General features: G+C 34.7%; 1 protein-coding gene across 2 annotated transcripts in view; it reads left to right on the forward strand.

Annotated features, from left to right (window-relative positions):
* PIBF1 (progesterone immunomodulatory binding factor 1) overlaps positions 1-12,701 on the forward strand; it is a 211,905-nt gene that overhangs the window by 129,387 nt on the left and 69,817 nt on the right. For both annotated transcript variants that reach the window (XR_009516771.1, XM_059995626.1), the window contains exons 12-13: positions 3,138-3,288; positions 9,730-9,820. Coding sequence is in view for 1 of the 2 variants with exons in the window: in XM_059995626.1 (XP_059851609.1) it covers positions 3,138-3,288; positions 9,730-9,820 (242 nt within the window). In the remaining variant the exon portion in view is untranslated. The remainder of the gene's footprint in view (positions 1-3,137; positions 3,289-9,729; positions 9,821-12,701) is intronic.

Below are 12,701 nucleotides of genomic sequence, written 5' to 3' on the forward strand. Positions count from 1 at the left end.
GGGGAGTTTCTTTACAGCTTCTCCTTTGTTAAACTAGGATCTTTGAGAGGACAAGGACTGTTTATTTATTACTGTGTCACCAATGCCTAACACAGCGCCTCACTCATGGTGGATGTTCAATAAGTATTTAATGAGTGAGTGACTGGTTTGATGAAAGCTAATATAATACCATTGTTTGAATCCATTTTTCTGATAGCAGAAGGTATCTTAGACAATTGTTATTTATAATGAATTTAGAGAGAAATAATTTTGTGAAAGGTAGAGATTGCTATAATTATGTACTTTTCAGTGGCTTTTACCCAGTATTCTCATTGATTTATAACTTGGGAACAGTTTGTTTTATTTTTTCGTAATTATCAATTGCCAAAAGCTTTCAAAACACTGGCTTTATATTTTTCTCTCTTTTTAAAGCAATTATTGACCTGTAATTTTGTATTTTCATTCATTTTATATATGTGTTATCTATATAATTTTGTATTATCATTATTAAAAGGAAGGAGATATCCACTGTGAAAGCTTGATATTTAATGGATTCCTAAAAGCCGTTGACCTATTTTTTGCATTCGTGTTTAAACTCAAATGTTCATAGACTGGTTTTTTCCTAAAGAATCTTTAATGTAATAGCCTTCCATGGGTCCAAGAATCAAGTTCTTCAATGGCTTTTCAGAAACTGTAATAAATTTTTTCATAGCAGCCACTCAGACAAATCCATAATAAAGGAGAATTCACTACCATGGGGTACTGAGGTATTGGAAGGTACCCCAAATCAAAAGTTTCTGACAATCTCTTCTCTATGTTATGAATGAGAATTTTAAATTGTACCTCTCAATTTAATACTACTTTTAAAGTCTCTTTTTAAAATAGTATTTTATGAAATATCTCATCTTCAACATTTTGATTCTTTATCTCTTTAGATATCCATTTCTGCATTTTTTCTTTGTGTGGTGTTTTTATTGGAGAAAGTGGGGTACAGATGAAAGGTATCAGCTGTGCTGTAGGAATTGCCATTTAACACTATCCTTACTGATCCTCTCTTTGACAAGGAATTCAGCCACCAGATTCTTAATTACATCGCAATGTAGTGAACTCTCTGAAAGCTCCAGATTGTTAAACTGTGCGGTGATTTTGTTATAATAAATTCTCTAGAAAACATTTCCAGCCAGCAAGAATGAATAATGCTAAAACAGGAATTTTCTTTTTCTGACCCAATCAGGGACACTAGAAATCATACTACAGATATTATTCCCATGTTATTCTTTCTCTGCCCTTCAAAGGAATGTATTTGGAGGGTGGGAATGATGTTTAGTTTATCTAGGGTTGGGGGAGGGGGGGTTAATTAATTAATTTATTTGTTTGGCCGCACCGTGCAGCATGCGGGAGCTTAGTTCCCCAACCAGGGATCAAACCCATGCCCTCTGCACTGGGAGCACGGAGTCTTAACCACTGGACCACCAGGGAAGTCCCTCAGGGGGGGAGTTCTGATGGAAATAATTGAAGAAAATGAGATGGAATAGATTAAAAGAATATTAAATCAAACTTTCTGCTTGTTAAAAACTGTAAATAGATCTTCCACATCTTCTTTCTTACCATCACAGGAAGCACACAATCACATACATTTGTTAAGGTGAACTTTGTCATTAGAGAAACTAATAGAAAATTGAGAATAATTAAAGCAGTACATCTCATTTTTACAAACCATTTAATACAAAGTTCTCATAGTTGTATTTCCTGCAATGGTAATAATATTTTTCAGCACTTTTACTATGTTCTAGGTACTCTGCTAAGCACTGTGAGTTTATCCTCTCACGTAATCCTTCCAGCAATATTCTGAGGTAGGCATAGAAAGAATAATTACCTAAGATCACAACGAATAAGTGTCAAAGCCAAAACTGAAATCCAAATCTTTCTGGCTCCAAACCATATTCTTACCATAATATTCTATTGCTTCTCAGGAAATACTACATTACTTATGTTGTGTTAGGAAGTAAGTGTAATACCACCCCATAATTTAGTCTGTACTAGTAAGTAAACTTTCTAGATAGTTGGAATTTAATGTAAGCATTAGAACATTCCTTTGTTACTAGAAATGTCTCCTGTTTTAGTGAATTCATTATTGTCACCCTAGTGATTCCTTCAATGAGTTACCATAGGAAAATTCAGGATTTTTTGTTCTTACATAAAATAACTCCAATTTCCATGTCTTTTATATCTCTTTTTAATAATTTTTTAGCCTTTCTTTCTATACAAAGGCATTTTCTGATACTGCCCCGAGTAGCACTTCACATTTACATTTTGATTTGCTGCTTTGAATTTTTGATTGTTCAGCAAACCAAAAATCTTATTAAAACCATGGTAAGAGTAAATGAAATAGGACTTCCCTGGTGGCGCAGTGGTTAAGAATCCGCCTGCCAGTGCAGGGGACACAGGTTCGAGCCCTGGTCCGGGAAGATCCCATATGCCACGGAGCAACTAAGCCTGTGTGCCACAACTACTGAGCCTGCGCTCTAAAGCCCGCAAGCTACAACTACTGAGCCCATGTGCCACAACTACTGAAGACTGCACACCTAAAGCCCATGCCCCGCAACAAGAGAAGCCACTGCAATGAGAAGCCCACGCACCGCAGCGAAGAGTAGCCCCTACTCACTGCAACTAGAGAAAGCCTGCACACAGCAGCGAAGACCCAATGCAGACATAAATAAATAAATAAATTTTAAAAAAGACTAAATGAAATAATCTCTGGTGAAAAACTGAAGGACTCATTATGAGTGTATAATTTTTACATACAGCTCTGTAAGCCTTTCTCAAATACCTGTAGTCACCAGATAAATAACCTCCACCTAGGTGAGGAGTATAGCATTATTGAATTTTTTGAATTCTAATAAGCAAATGCTAATGTTACTCCTATAACTATCACTAAGTTTTAATTTTTTTTCAATTTATATAATAAAGTGCTTCATAATTTTCATTTAAAAACAAATTATTTTCCTCAGAAATAAATGTATTTTACCTCCTCAGTCATCTTAATTGAGCTACTTCATGTCTAAATCATTAAAAAAAAAATTTGTATCATGTTTTTTTTGTCTTAACTGTCAACCTATTTAATTCTGCTTTTGCAATTTTTTTTCTTCCACTCTTAGGTTTTAACTAAAGAATTTTATAGTCTCCAAGCCTCTTCTGAAAAACGTATTACCGAACTTCAAGCACAGAACTCTGAACATCAGGCAAGGCTAGACATTTATGAGAAACTGGAAAAAGAGCTTGATGAAATAATAATGCAAACTGCAGAAAGTAAGTCTCCCACCACTCCACACACAGCTTTTTTTTCTGGCAGCACAAGGAACCTGATATTGTTTCTAAAACTGCTTTGCTATATTTCTTTGAAATATAACTTGTAACTTTTTGTTTGAAAGAATACTTGACATTTTAAAAATTAGTTAACTTTGGACTTCCCTGGTGGCGCAGTGGCTTAGAGTCTGCCTGCCAGTGCAGGGGACACAGGTTCAAGCCCTGGTCTGGGAAGATCCCACATGCCACAGAGCAGCTAAGTCTGTGCACCACAACTACTGAGCCTGCACTCTAGAGCCCGCGAGCCACAACTACTGAAGCCCATGCTCCTAGAGCCCGTGTTCCGCAACAAGAGAAGCCACTGCAATGAGAAGCCTGCGCACCGTAACAAATAATAGCCTCACTCACCACAACTAGAGAAAGCGTGTGCGCAGCAACGAAGACCCAAAACAGCCTAATTAATTAATTAATTTTTAAAAATTAGTTAACTTTAATCCTAGTAGTTGAGATCAAAAAAAATATAACTATGATCGATTTTATCTTTTCACTTATTTACCTCACTCATTCAGCAATAAAGTGATTACATATGCCAAGGTTTTATCTTTTCATTTATTTAGCTCATTCATTAAACAATTATTAAGTGAATACATATGCCAGGATCTGGGGATATGGAGTTCATGCGATAATTCTTGCTTATAGGTATTCCTAGTCTAGTCTGCTGGGAGAGACAAACATATTAACAGATAATTAAAGTGCTATTAGCAAGAGAGAGGCAGTTCTTGGTGTAAGTACAGAAGAGATCTTGAGTTAATTCCATGTTGGAGGTGAGGAATCCCTGAGAGGGGAGATGACATTTGAATGAGGGACAGATAGAAATTGAGGGACAGATAGAAATTGAAGGACAGATAGAAATTCATTGCATACACTGTGTTATAGACTTTGACTTTAATTTCTACTTCTTTTTTTTCCTCTTATTGTCTGTCTTCCAGTGTTGTCCCTGACTCCAAGGGAATATTCTAAATTAACATTTCACCATTGACTGTGATGTTTGCTACAGTGCATTATTTCTGTTCAGAAGTTAGAAATAATAGTGGCATTCTTATAAAAATGGGTTTAAAAACTTCAGTTGAAGTTGAGGTTGACTTTATATGGGGCACCTTTTCTCGTAAAGACTGTATTGTGTTGATAGCCCAGTTTAAGAAAAACTTGTTTTATTCCTATCATTGCCTTTTTTTTTTAATTTCCAAGGCCAGTGTCTGATAATTACAGTAGTTTCCAAATTTATCTTCAGTTTCTTCATGGAGTCTGAGTAATCTTTATAAAATACAGATTTGATCATACCATGCACCTGCTTTAATTCCCCTATCAACTTTAAACAGCCTAAAGTCAAATTCCTTAGCATGTCTTTTTATGATTAGACATATTTATCTTTGTACTTTTTTATGCCTTGCCATTTCCTATCATATTGCATTATTTTGAAAGTTCCATACTTCTATTTCTCTATAGTTTTGCAGATATCCCTCTGTCTAAACAAATTAGGAGTAGAAGAGAACTTCCTCAATCTGATAAAAGGTATCTACAAAAAACGTACAGCTAATATTATACCTAATGATGAAACATCAAATGCTTTCCCTTTAAAGGAGAGAACCAGGCAAGGATTTCTATTTTCATAACTTACATTAAACATTGTATTTGAACTCCTAGCCCGTGAACTAAGGCAAGAAAGGAAAAATAAGTATAAAGATCGGAAAGGAATAGGAAGACTGTATTTTCAGATTACAAAGCAATCACTAACACTGATAAGTAAATTTAACAGGCTATAATAATTACACAGAAATATACTAGAAGCTCAGACTTCCCTGGTGGTGCCGTGGTTAAGAATCCACCTGCCAGTGCAGGGGACATGGGTTCGATCCCTGGTCGGGGAACTGAGATCCCACATGCTGCAGAGCAACTAAGCCTGTGCGCCACAACTACTGAGCCTGCGCTCTAGAGCCCGCGAGCCATGACTACTGAGCCCGTGCACCACAACTACTGAAGCCTGCATGCCCTAGAGGCCACACACTGAAACTACTGAGCCCATGCACCGCAACTACTGAAGCCCGCATGCTTTAGGGCCTGCGTGCCCCAACTACTGAGCCCACATGCTACAACTACTGAAGCCCACGCACATGGAGCCCATGCTCCTCAACAAGAGAAGCCACCGCAATGAGAAGCCTGCGCACTGCAACAAAGAGTAGCCCCCGCTTGCTGCAACTAGAGAAAGCCCCTGCTCAGCTACAAAGACCCAATGCAGCCAAAAATAAATAAAATTAAAATATATATATATATATATACACACACACACAGACACACTAGAAGCAAACAATTGGAAAAAGAAATTTAAAAAGCAATTTCATTTACAATAGTATCAAAAAACATAAAATGTGTAGGAATAGATTGAACAACATGAAATACAAACCATTGCTAAGAAAAATTAAAGAAGACTTGCTAAAACATCAATAGATACATCATGAATTCTATAAAATCAATATCGTCCTAATCATAATTCCTTTCTCTTTTTAACATTTTTGTATTCCATTTATGTGGAAATTCAAAGGACTTATTAAAAGGTCTACTTTTAATAATACCAGGGCACACCTACCAGAATGGCTGAAATTAGCAAGACTGGTTATACCAGACGTTGGTGAGACTGTGGAAGAACTGACACTTTGTTATAAAACCAAACAGCCTATCCAGTGATCCAGCAATTTCATTCCTAGTTATTTGCCTAAAGGCAAAGAAAACATATGCATACTAGAATAACCAAAATAATTTTGAAAAAAAAAGAACAAGATTGGAAGAGTTACACTTCAAGACTTAATATAAAGCTACAGCATCAAGCTAGTATACTACTGACATAAAGAAGGGCAAATACAACAACAAAATGGAATAGAGAACTAAGAAAGAGACCCACACTTGTCTGATTATTTGATTTTTAATAAAGGAAGCATACCATTCAGCTAGAGAAAGGAAAGTTTGTTCAATAAATGGTGCTTGGGCTTCCCTGGTGGCGCAGTGGTTGAGAGTCCTCCTGCCAATGCAGGGGCCACGGGTTCGTGCCCCGGTCCGGGAAGATCCCACATGCCGTGGAGCAGCTAGGCCCGTGAGCCATGGCCGCTGAGCCTGCGTGTCCGGAGCCTGTGCTCCGTAACACGAGAGGCCACAACAGCGAGAGGCCCGCGTACCGCCAAAAAAAAAAAAAAAAAAAAATTCATGTTTGAGTGGACCCAAGCAGTTCAAACCCTGTTGTTCAAGAGTCAACTATTTATATTTCTCAAAATTCATTGAATGATAGACTTAAGATTTGTACCTTTCACCATATGTAAATTTTATTTTTAGAAAAGAACTATAAGTAATATTCAACTATAGTTGATGATTTACATGTTGAACTGTTTGGAGGTGAAGGCACAGGTCTGCAACTTAATTTGAAATGCATCAAAAAAATAAGATGAATTCATGAATGGATACAGTGATAGATAAATGTGTGAGAAATAAATATAGTACGATGTTTAATTTTGAATCCAGATGTTGGATATATGAGTGTACACTTCTTTCAGCTTTTCCATGAGTGTAAATATTTTCTATACAAAATCTTTAGAAAAGATACATAAATTAATTTTTTGCTATGATATTTTATAAACCATCTTAAAAGTATCTTAAAATAAAATACATTTGCTTGTACTTGGAAGATTAGTAAACTAGGTTCTTTTCTATCTGTTGACATTGGAAATTAGAATATTCCTATCCTTGTTTAACGAATACTTACTGATTAAACAAAATTTGTAAGATGTAAGTGCAAAACATTCTTTTTTAGTACTATAGTGTGTACAGTATTCAAAGGATTATCATCTAATTCAGCTGAGATGAAGATGGTTAGACTTCATTTGTTAAGGTGTAACCATGGCAAATTACAGTATCCTGTTTACACTTGAATTGCTTTTTGTAATCAAATAAGTTTAATATTTGTATATTTGAGGAGTTTCGTTTTCAAAGATCGTCATCAGATTGTTAAAAGTACAGGTATTGTCTAGAAGCTAAATAAATTTTTTTTAAATATCAGATTTCTAATTGTCAAATTGAGGGACCTACTCTCCAACCTCATCCTACTTGTAACCTCTGCTGGGCATTTGTCACATTTCTCAAAACTCTTCTCTTGCTTAAGTCACCTGCCTTTGATTGTTTCTTCTCCGTCGCTTTTGTTGTCTCTTCTTTTATCTAACTGTTTCTGGTTCCCAGGGTTTTTTTTTTTTCCCCTCATCCTCTTCAATTCTTACTTACCTACTTTCTGGATAATTTTATCCCTTTCCACAATTTCAGTTACTGGCCACAGGCTAGTGATTCCACAGGTCTGTATGGAATTCTTGCAGTCATTGAAGATGTAACATTATTTATATTTTCTCTTCCTTCCCTAAGACGTATTAATTTTCTTGTATTCTCGATCTGTTAGTAAGGTTAAAGTCTGTCTAATTACCCAACTAGCTTTTGTCAACCTTGATTCCTCCCTCATCCTATCTAGTGCCTCATCTCACCTGCATACCTACTCATTTGTCTAGAATCCAGGTTCGTTTCTCCATCCTCCATTGCTATTATGGACCAAGTCACAACTGGATTATTACTATAACCTGTAAGGAGTTCTCTGTGCTACCAATCTAGGTCACCCTTTTCCCATTATTGGAATTTTTTTTCCTATAATATCAGCATCAACAACAAAAATCTATTGGTCATGTCACTTACCTGTACTAATCTCTTAATTTCTTGTTGTCTCTAGAATAAAATCCAGACTCTTTAGCCTAGCAAACAAGACTTTAGTCCCATTCACAGTTGGAACTTGGCCTCCCTTTCTACTACTATTGTTTTCCAGACTAACTTCAGCCACTTTTCTCACAATTACTGAAACTTCACAGCTCTGTGCCTTTACACATTGCAGTTCCTTCCTGCACGTTCTCTGTGAATGTCATTCTCCCCATACCTTCCTAATGCCTCTAGCATGGGAAAAATAGTGGTACTAAGGCACATTCGTATCTCTTTAGTACCATTTGCCATTTTGTGTATGACATTGTTTCTGTAATTAAATCACCACTAGAATAGTTAGCCCATGAGTTATTAATCCAGTAAGTATTAAACTCAAATTTAAGTTGTCCATCAATATCTGATGGGTTTTTGAGATGTTAGCTAAATTTACCCCTCTTTCTTCTGACCTTAGAACTATTTAAGAGAAACAAGCGTCAGATAGGTATCTAAATGCCTGCTCTAGTTCTGATAGAGCTGGATTGGAGAAGCCAACTTGGATCTGAGCAATGATAGATGTTACTATCAGCAATGGCACATAGGATCTCTTGCTTACACTTGTCCCTCATAACTACTAATCCTACCTCTGAAAACTGATCTTGGTTCACTGTGAATAGGGTCAAAATTGAAGAAAAAAAAAACACTGATGAATATTCCTGAAATGTTTACTACAGAAGGATCAAACAACAAATAAGTGCATATTACAGTGATAGGCCTGCAAATAGCTTCACTTACTAATGTAAAATATTTGGCTTTATTTTAAACCTGAAACATTTCTGAAAGTAGGTTTCTCTTTTTGACATTAAAATACTGGTTATTGATGAATAATGTTATAAAAATTGTTATATGTCATGAACTGCTTTAAATTTAAATTTTAAACCTTTTTTAAAGGTTTAAAAAACCTTTAGCTTTTATAGCCTTTGATTAAATATTTTTTCATCTCAACTTACAGTAAATTGTCATCGCATTTAAACGTTTTACCCATAAAACATTAACCTGTTAGTTAAAATTCCTTTGGGGGAGTGGTGTGACAATAGCAAAATTTAGAAGTAAATGGTGTTACTGTGTTTTCTGTAATTTTTTTTTAAATGCCATCAATAGATTCTTAGGACTGTACATTTTCCTCACAGAGTAGCCTACTTAAATGCATAATTTCATTATTGCAAGTTAGGATAAAGTTGTTCTTCTGATAAAATAATGAACATCTTTCCTAATTAAAAATAATCATTTCTCTTAATCAAGAAAAGAAGTAATGAAATTGAGTTTATCATTACTTTTTCAGAAGTACATAACATACATTTCATGCAGAAAGCCTTTGAACCTCAGAGTAAATAACATCTGTATTATTATGCTTTATAACAAGAAAACTTAACGTGTCATATGATGCAGTCCCTTACTAAACCTTTTAAAAATTGATGGAACAAATCCAAGCAAGCATATACTTTACGAAATAACTGTGCTGCTGCTTACAAATGGTCTGCTTGAGGTTATGCATTAGCCCTTTTAAATGTTCTTATGCTCCTTAATTCATTATTATGACCTCTTTTATTTTCACTTCTGGCATACTTTTTAAGAAAAAAAATATTTCACATTGTACACTTCAATATTTTCCAGTTGAAAATGAAGATGAGGCTGAAAGGATTCTTTTTTCTTATGGCTATGGTGCTAATGTTCCCACAACAGCCAAAAGACGACTAAAGCAAAGGTAAAATCAATATATATTCATTTCACTTATCCGTTCAAGCTAAATGTAATTACATTGTGCTTTTTGATGAGGTACTGAGTGGAGTGACAAAATAAAGTTACTTTATTCTTAGTATGCATAAATATTAAATTGCTCACAAACACAGTAAGTAATAATCATGCATTTCATGTATTTTTAAGTGAGTTTAATGTTGGGTAGAATGTAAGTGTACATTAGAATTTTCCTAGAATTGGATTCAGTGATAATGACACCATTTTAAATTTATTTTCATCATAATTTCAGGTGAGTTACAAATGCTTTTTTGTACCAACAGTTTTCAGGTTAAAATTAATGAATTATGCTTCCTTTTTTTTTCACTTGTTTTTTATTCACCTGTCTACATTCCTTGATGTATACTTGAGAGAGAGAAAAAGAAAGAGATTGGGAGAGAGAGAGAGAGCTAGCATATATACTGTGATTGAAAGTATAAAACACTTTGTGAAGACCAAGAAAATTTTTAGAAGATCCACTAGTTATTTGTTGAGATACTATTTAAAGTATACTAAGAGAAAATTGTACCTATGTTAATTGGTTTTCTAGTGACCTAACTCCTAACTCCTTTCTCCCACCTGAATTCATACTGCTTTGCAGAAAGAGCCCTGCTTGCTACCATAACAAATCTAAATGTTTCTATCAGACTTCTAAGCCCTTCCATGTGGCCCTACCTCTCCAGCCTTATTTACCTCTCTACCCCAGATGAGGGTAGTATATCTGTCTGCTTATAATGTCTATTTTCCACATACCATACAACAGAGCATTTGTCTTATCTCACTAGCTCTCATTTTCCATATTGTTTCCCCAGCTAGATGGAAAGTTCCTCAAGGTCAGCAACTACATCTTATTCTTGTTTATTCTCCATTGTCCCTACCTAGCATGGTGTAAGATACCTAGTAGAAATGTCTCTTCATCTGAGTATTTGAGGATTCAGAGCTGCTATCTGTTATTTTTACATGAATAGATTTAAACGTTTAGAGACATTACACACTAAGTAAGAAAAACAATTCATCTTAATTCTAATACTTTTGTAGAAACTTTGGCTCAGAGGGTAACGGCTCTTTACAGCTATCTAAAGTGATGTAAGATATAGACCATTTTATGAGAAGTAACAACAGGATGCTTAGAATTTAAGTTTCTTACTGGTTACACTGAACAGATCAAGGGTAGAAGACTACCAGATATCAAATTGTAGTTGGAATGGTTAATTCTGTTTAGTGAAGATGCAAGTATTTCTAAATTATGTATTACTTGAAAAAATCGGTTATAGTCCCATTCCATTCCCATTCTCCCCTGAGTCCCTCCTGAGGGTGACCTAGGATAATTTGTGATTTTCAGCATATCTCTGTTTTTGAGCATTATGTTGCCAAGGGAGGAATAGAAATGTAGTTTTGTGGGCAAGCGACTTTTTTATCAGTGGCAAATGATTGGTGAAATGCTAAAAACGGAAATTTGAAGGAGGAATTCCATTCTCTTCTCTATTTTATCATCTGATTCCTTCAAAAGAATCTTGGTCACAAGAAGAAAAAAGAATTTTTCTGTTGTAAGCTTTCTTTCTTTAGCCCCCAAATGCTGAGTTCTTCTAAAATTGAAAGCAATTATTACTATTATCTTACTATTTTTTTAAGAATTTCCAAAACAGATGTTGATTTCTTAATATTGAGATTGAAGATTTAAGGAACCACAACTGATTTATATTCTGAATAATCTTAACTGTCCAAATATTTCTAAAGATTTTATCACTGAGCTATCTATGTGCCTTGAACAAGTGCCTAATGGGCATGCTATTAATATCTCCTACCAGCTGGTGCCAGGCATTCTTCTCATGATGAACCAGAGGGTTATTTTGAGGAAGTGCTTCTGAGGTCATCTAAACTGAGTGAAGGGAAAGTAAGTCTAGATAGCCAAAGAGGACATTTATGCATTCCTTTGCACATTCATTCAAAAACTTCTATTGAGTGCCTGCTGTATGCACAAAATCGACCAATTGCAAAGAAGATCCCTGTTTAGGGTCTGATGCATTTCTGAAGTTTGCAAAGTCCATATTTGATTTCTTAATGGATATTTGTAAAGAAGTCAATGGCTTTGTGCTCTAAGTTTAATTTATTTAAGATGAAAGCAATATAACCTTCAAGAGAATCTATATTTAATTTGTCACATTTGAAATTAAAGCAATGGAAGCTTAAGGTGAATTATAAAGTAACTCAGTCATAATGGCAAATGAAATATTTGCATAATAAAGTTTTCATTATACATCAGCACATTTCAAAATATATTAAAATTTCAAAGGAACTTATTTCTCATCTGCTACACAATATATCCCATTCATACTAAATTTGATTTAAAATTTCATATATTCAACAACCAGAATTAAATATTTTAGGGTAACACTTAATTGGAGGGGATTTCTGATTATAAAAATAATATATGTTTATTTTAGAATATTAGGAAAATTACCAGTAATCCTACTGTCCAAAGATAGCCATTCAAAAATGTATACAGATACATATATTTTCTTATGTATTTAGGGTATTATTGTATGTAACTTAGAAATTTAATTTTTTATCTTATAATTTCACCCTGAACATTTTCTTATATCATTGAATATTCTTCAAAAAGGTAATTTTTAATGGTTATACACAACTTTAATTTTTAGGCCTTCTGTTTTTGAGTGCCATATTGCTGTTAGTAAATTGGATAGCCACTGAAAATTTTCACTAGTTACCTATTGCCACCCAATGTATATTATGAAATTAAAATGAGAAAATGGATGCAAAGAAGTTCACCACACAGTGAGTGCCTGGCGTAGAGTAGGTGTCCAATAAAAGTTTGTTATGTCAATTAATGT

Source organism: Delphinus delphis, chromosome 18, assembly GCF_949987515.2.
Source record: "Delphinus delphis chromosome 18, mDelDel1.2, whole genome shotgun sequence".
Lineage (NCBI taxonomy): Eukaryota > Metazoa > Chordata > Mammalia > Artiodactyla > Delphinidae > Delphinus > Delphinus delphis.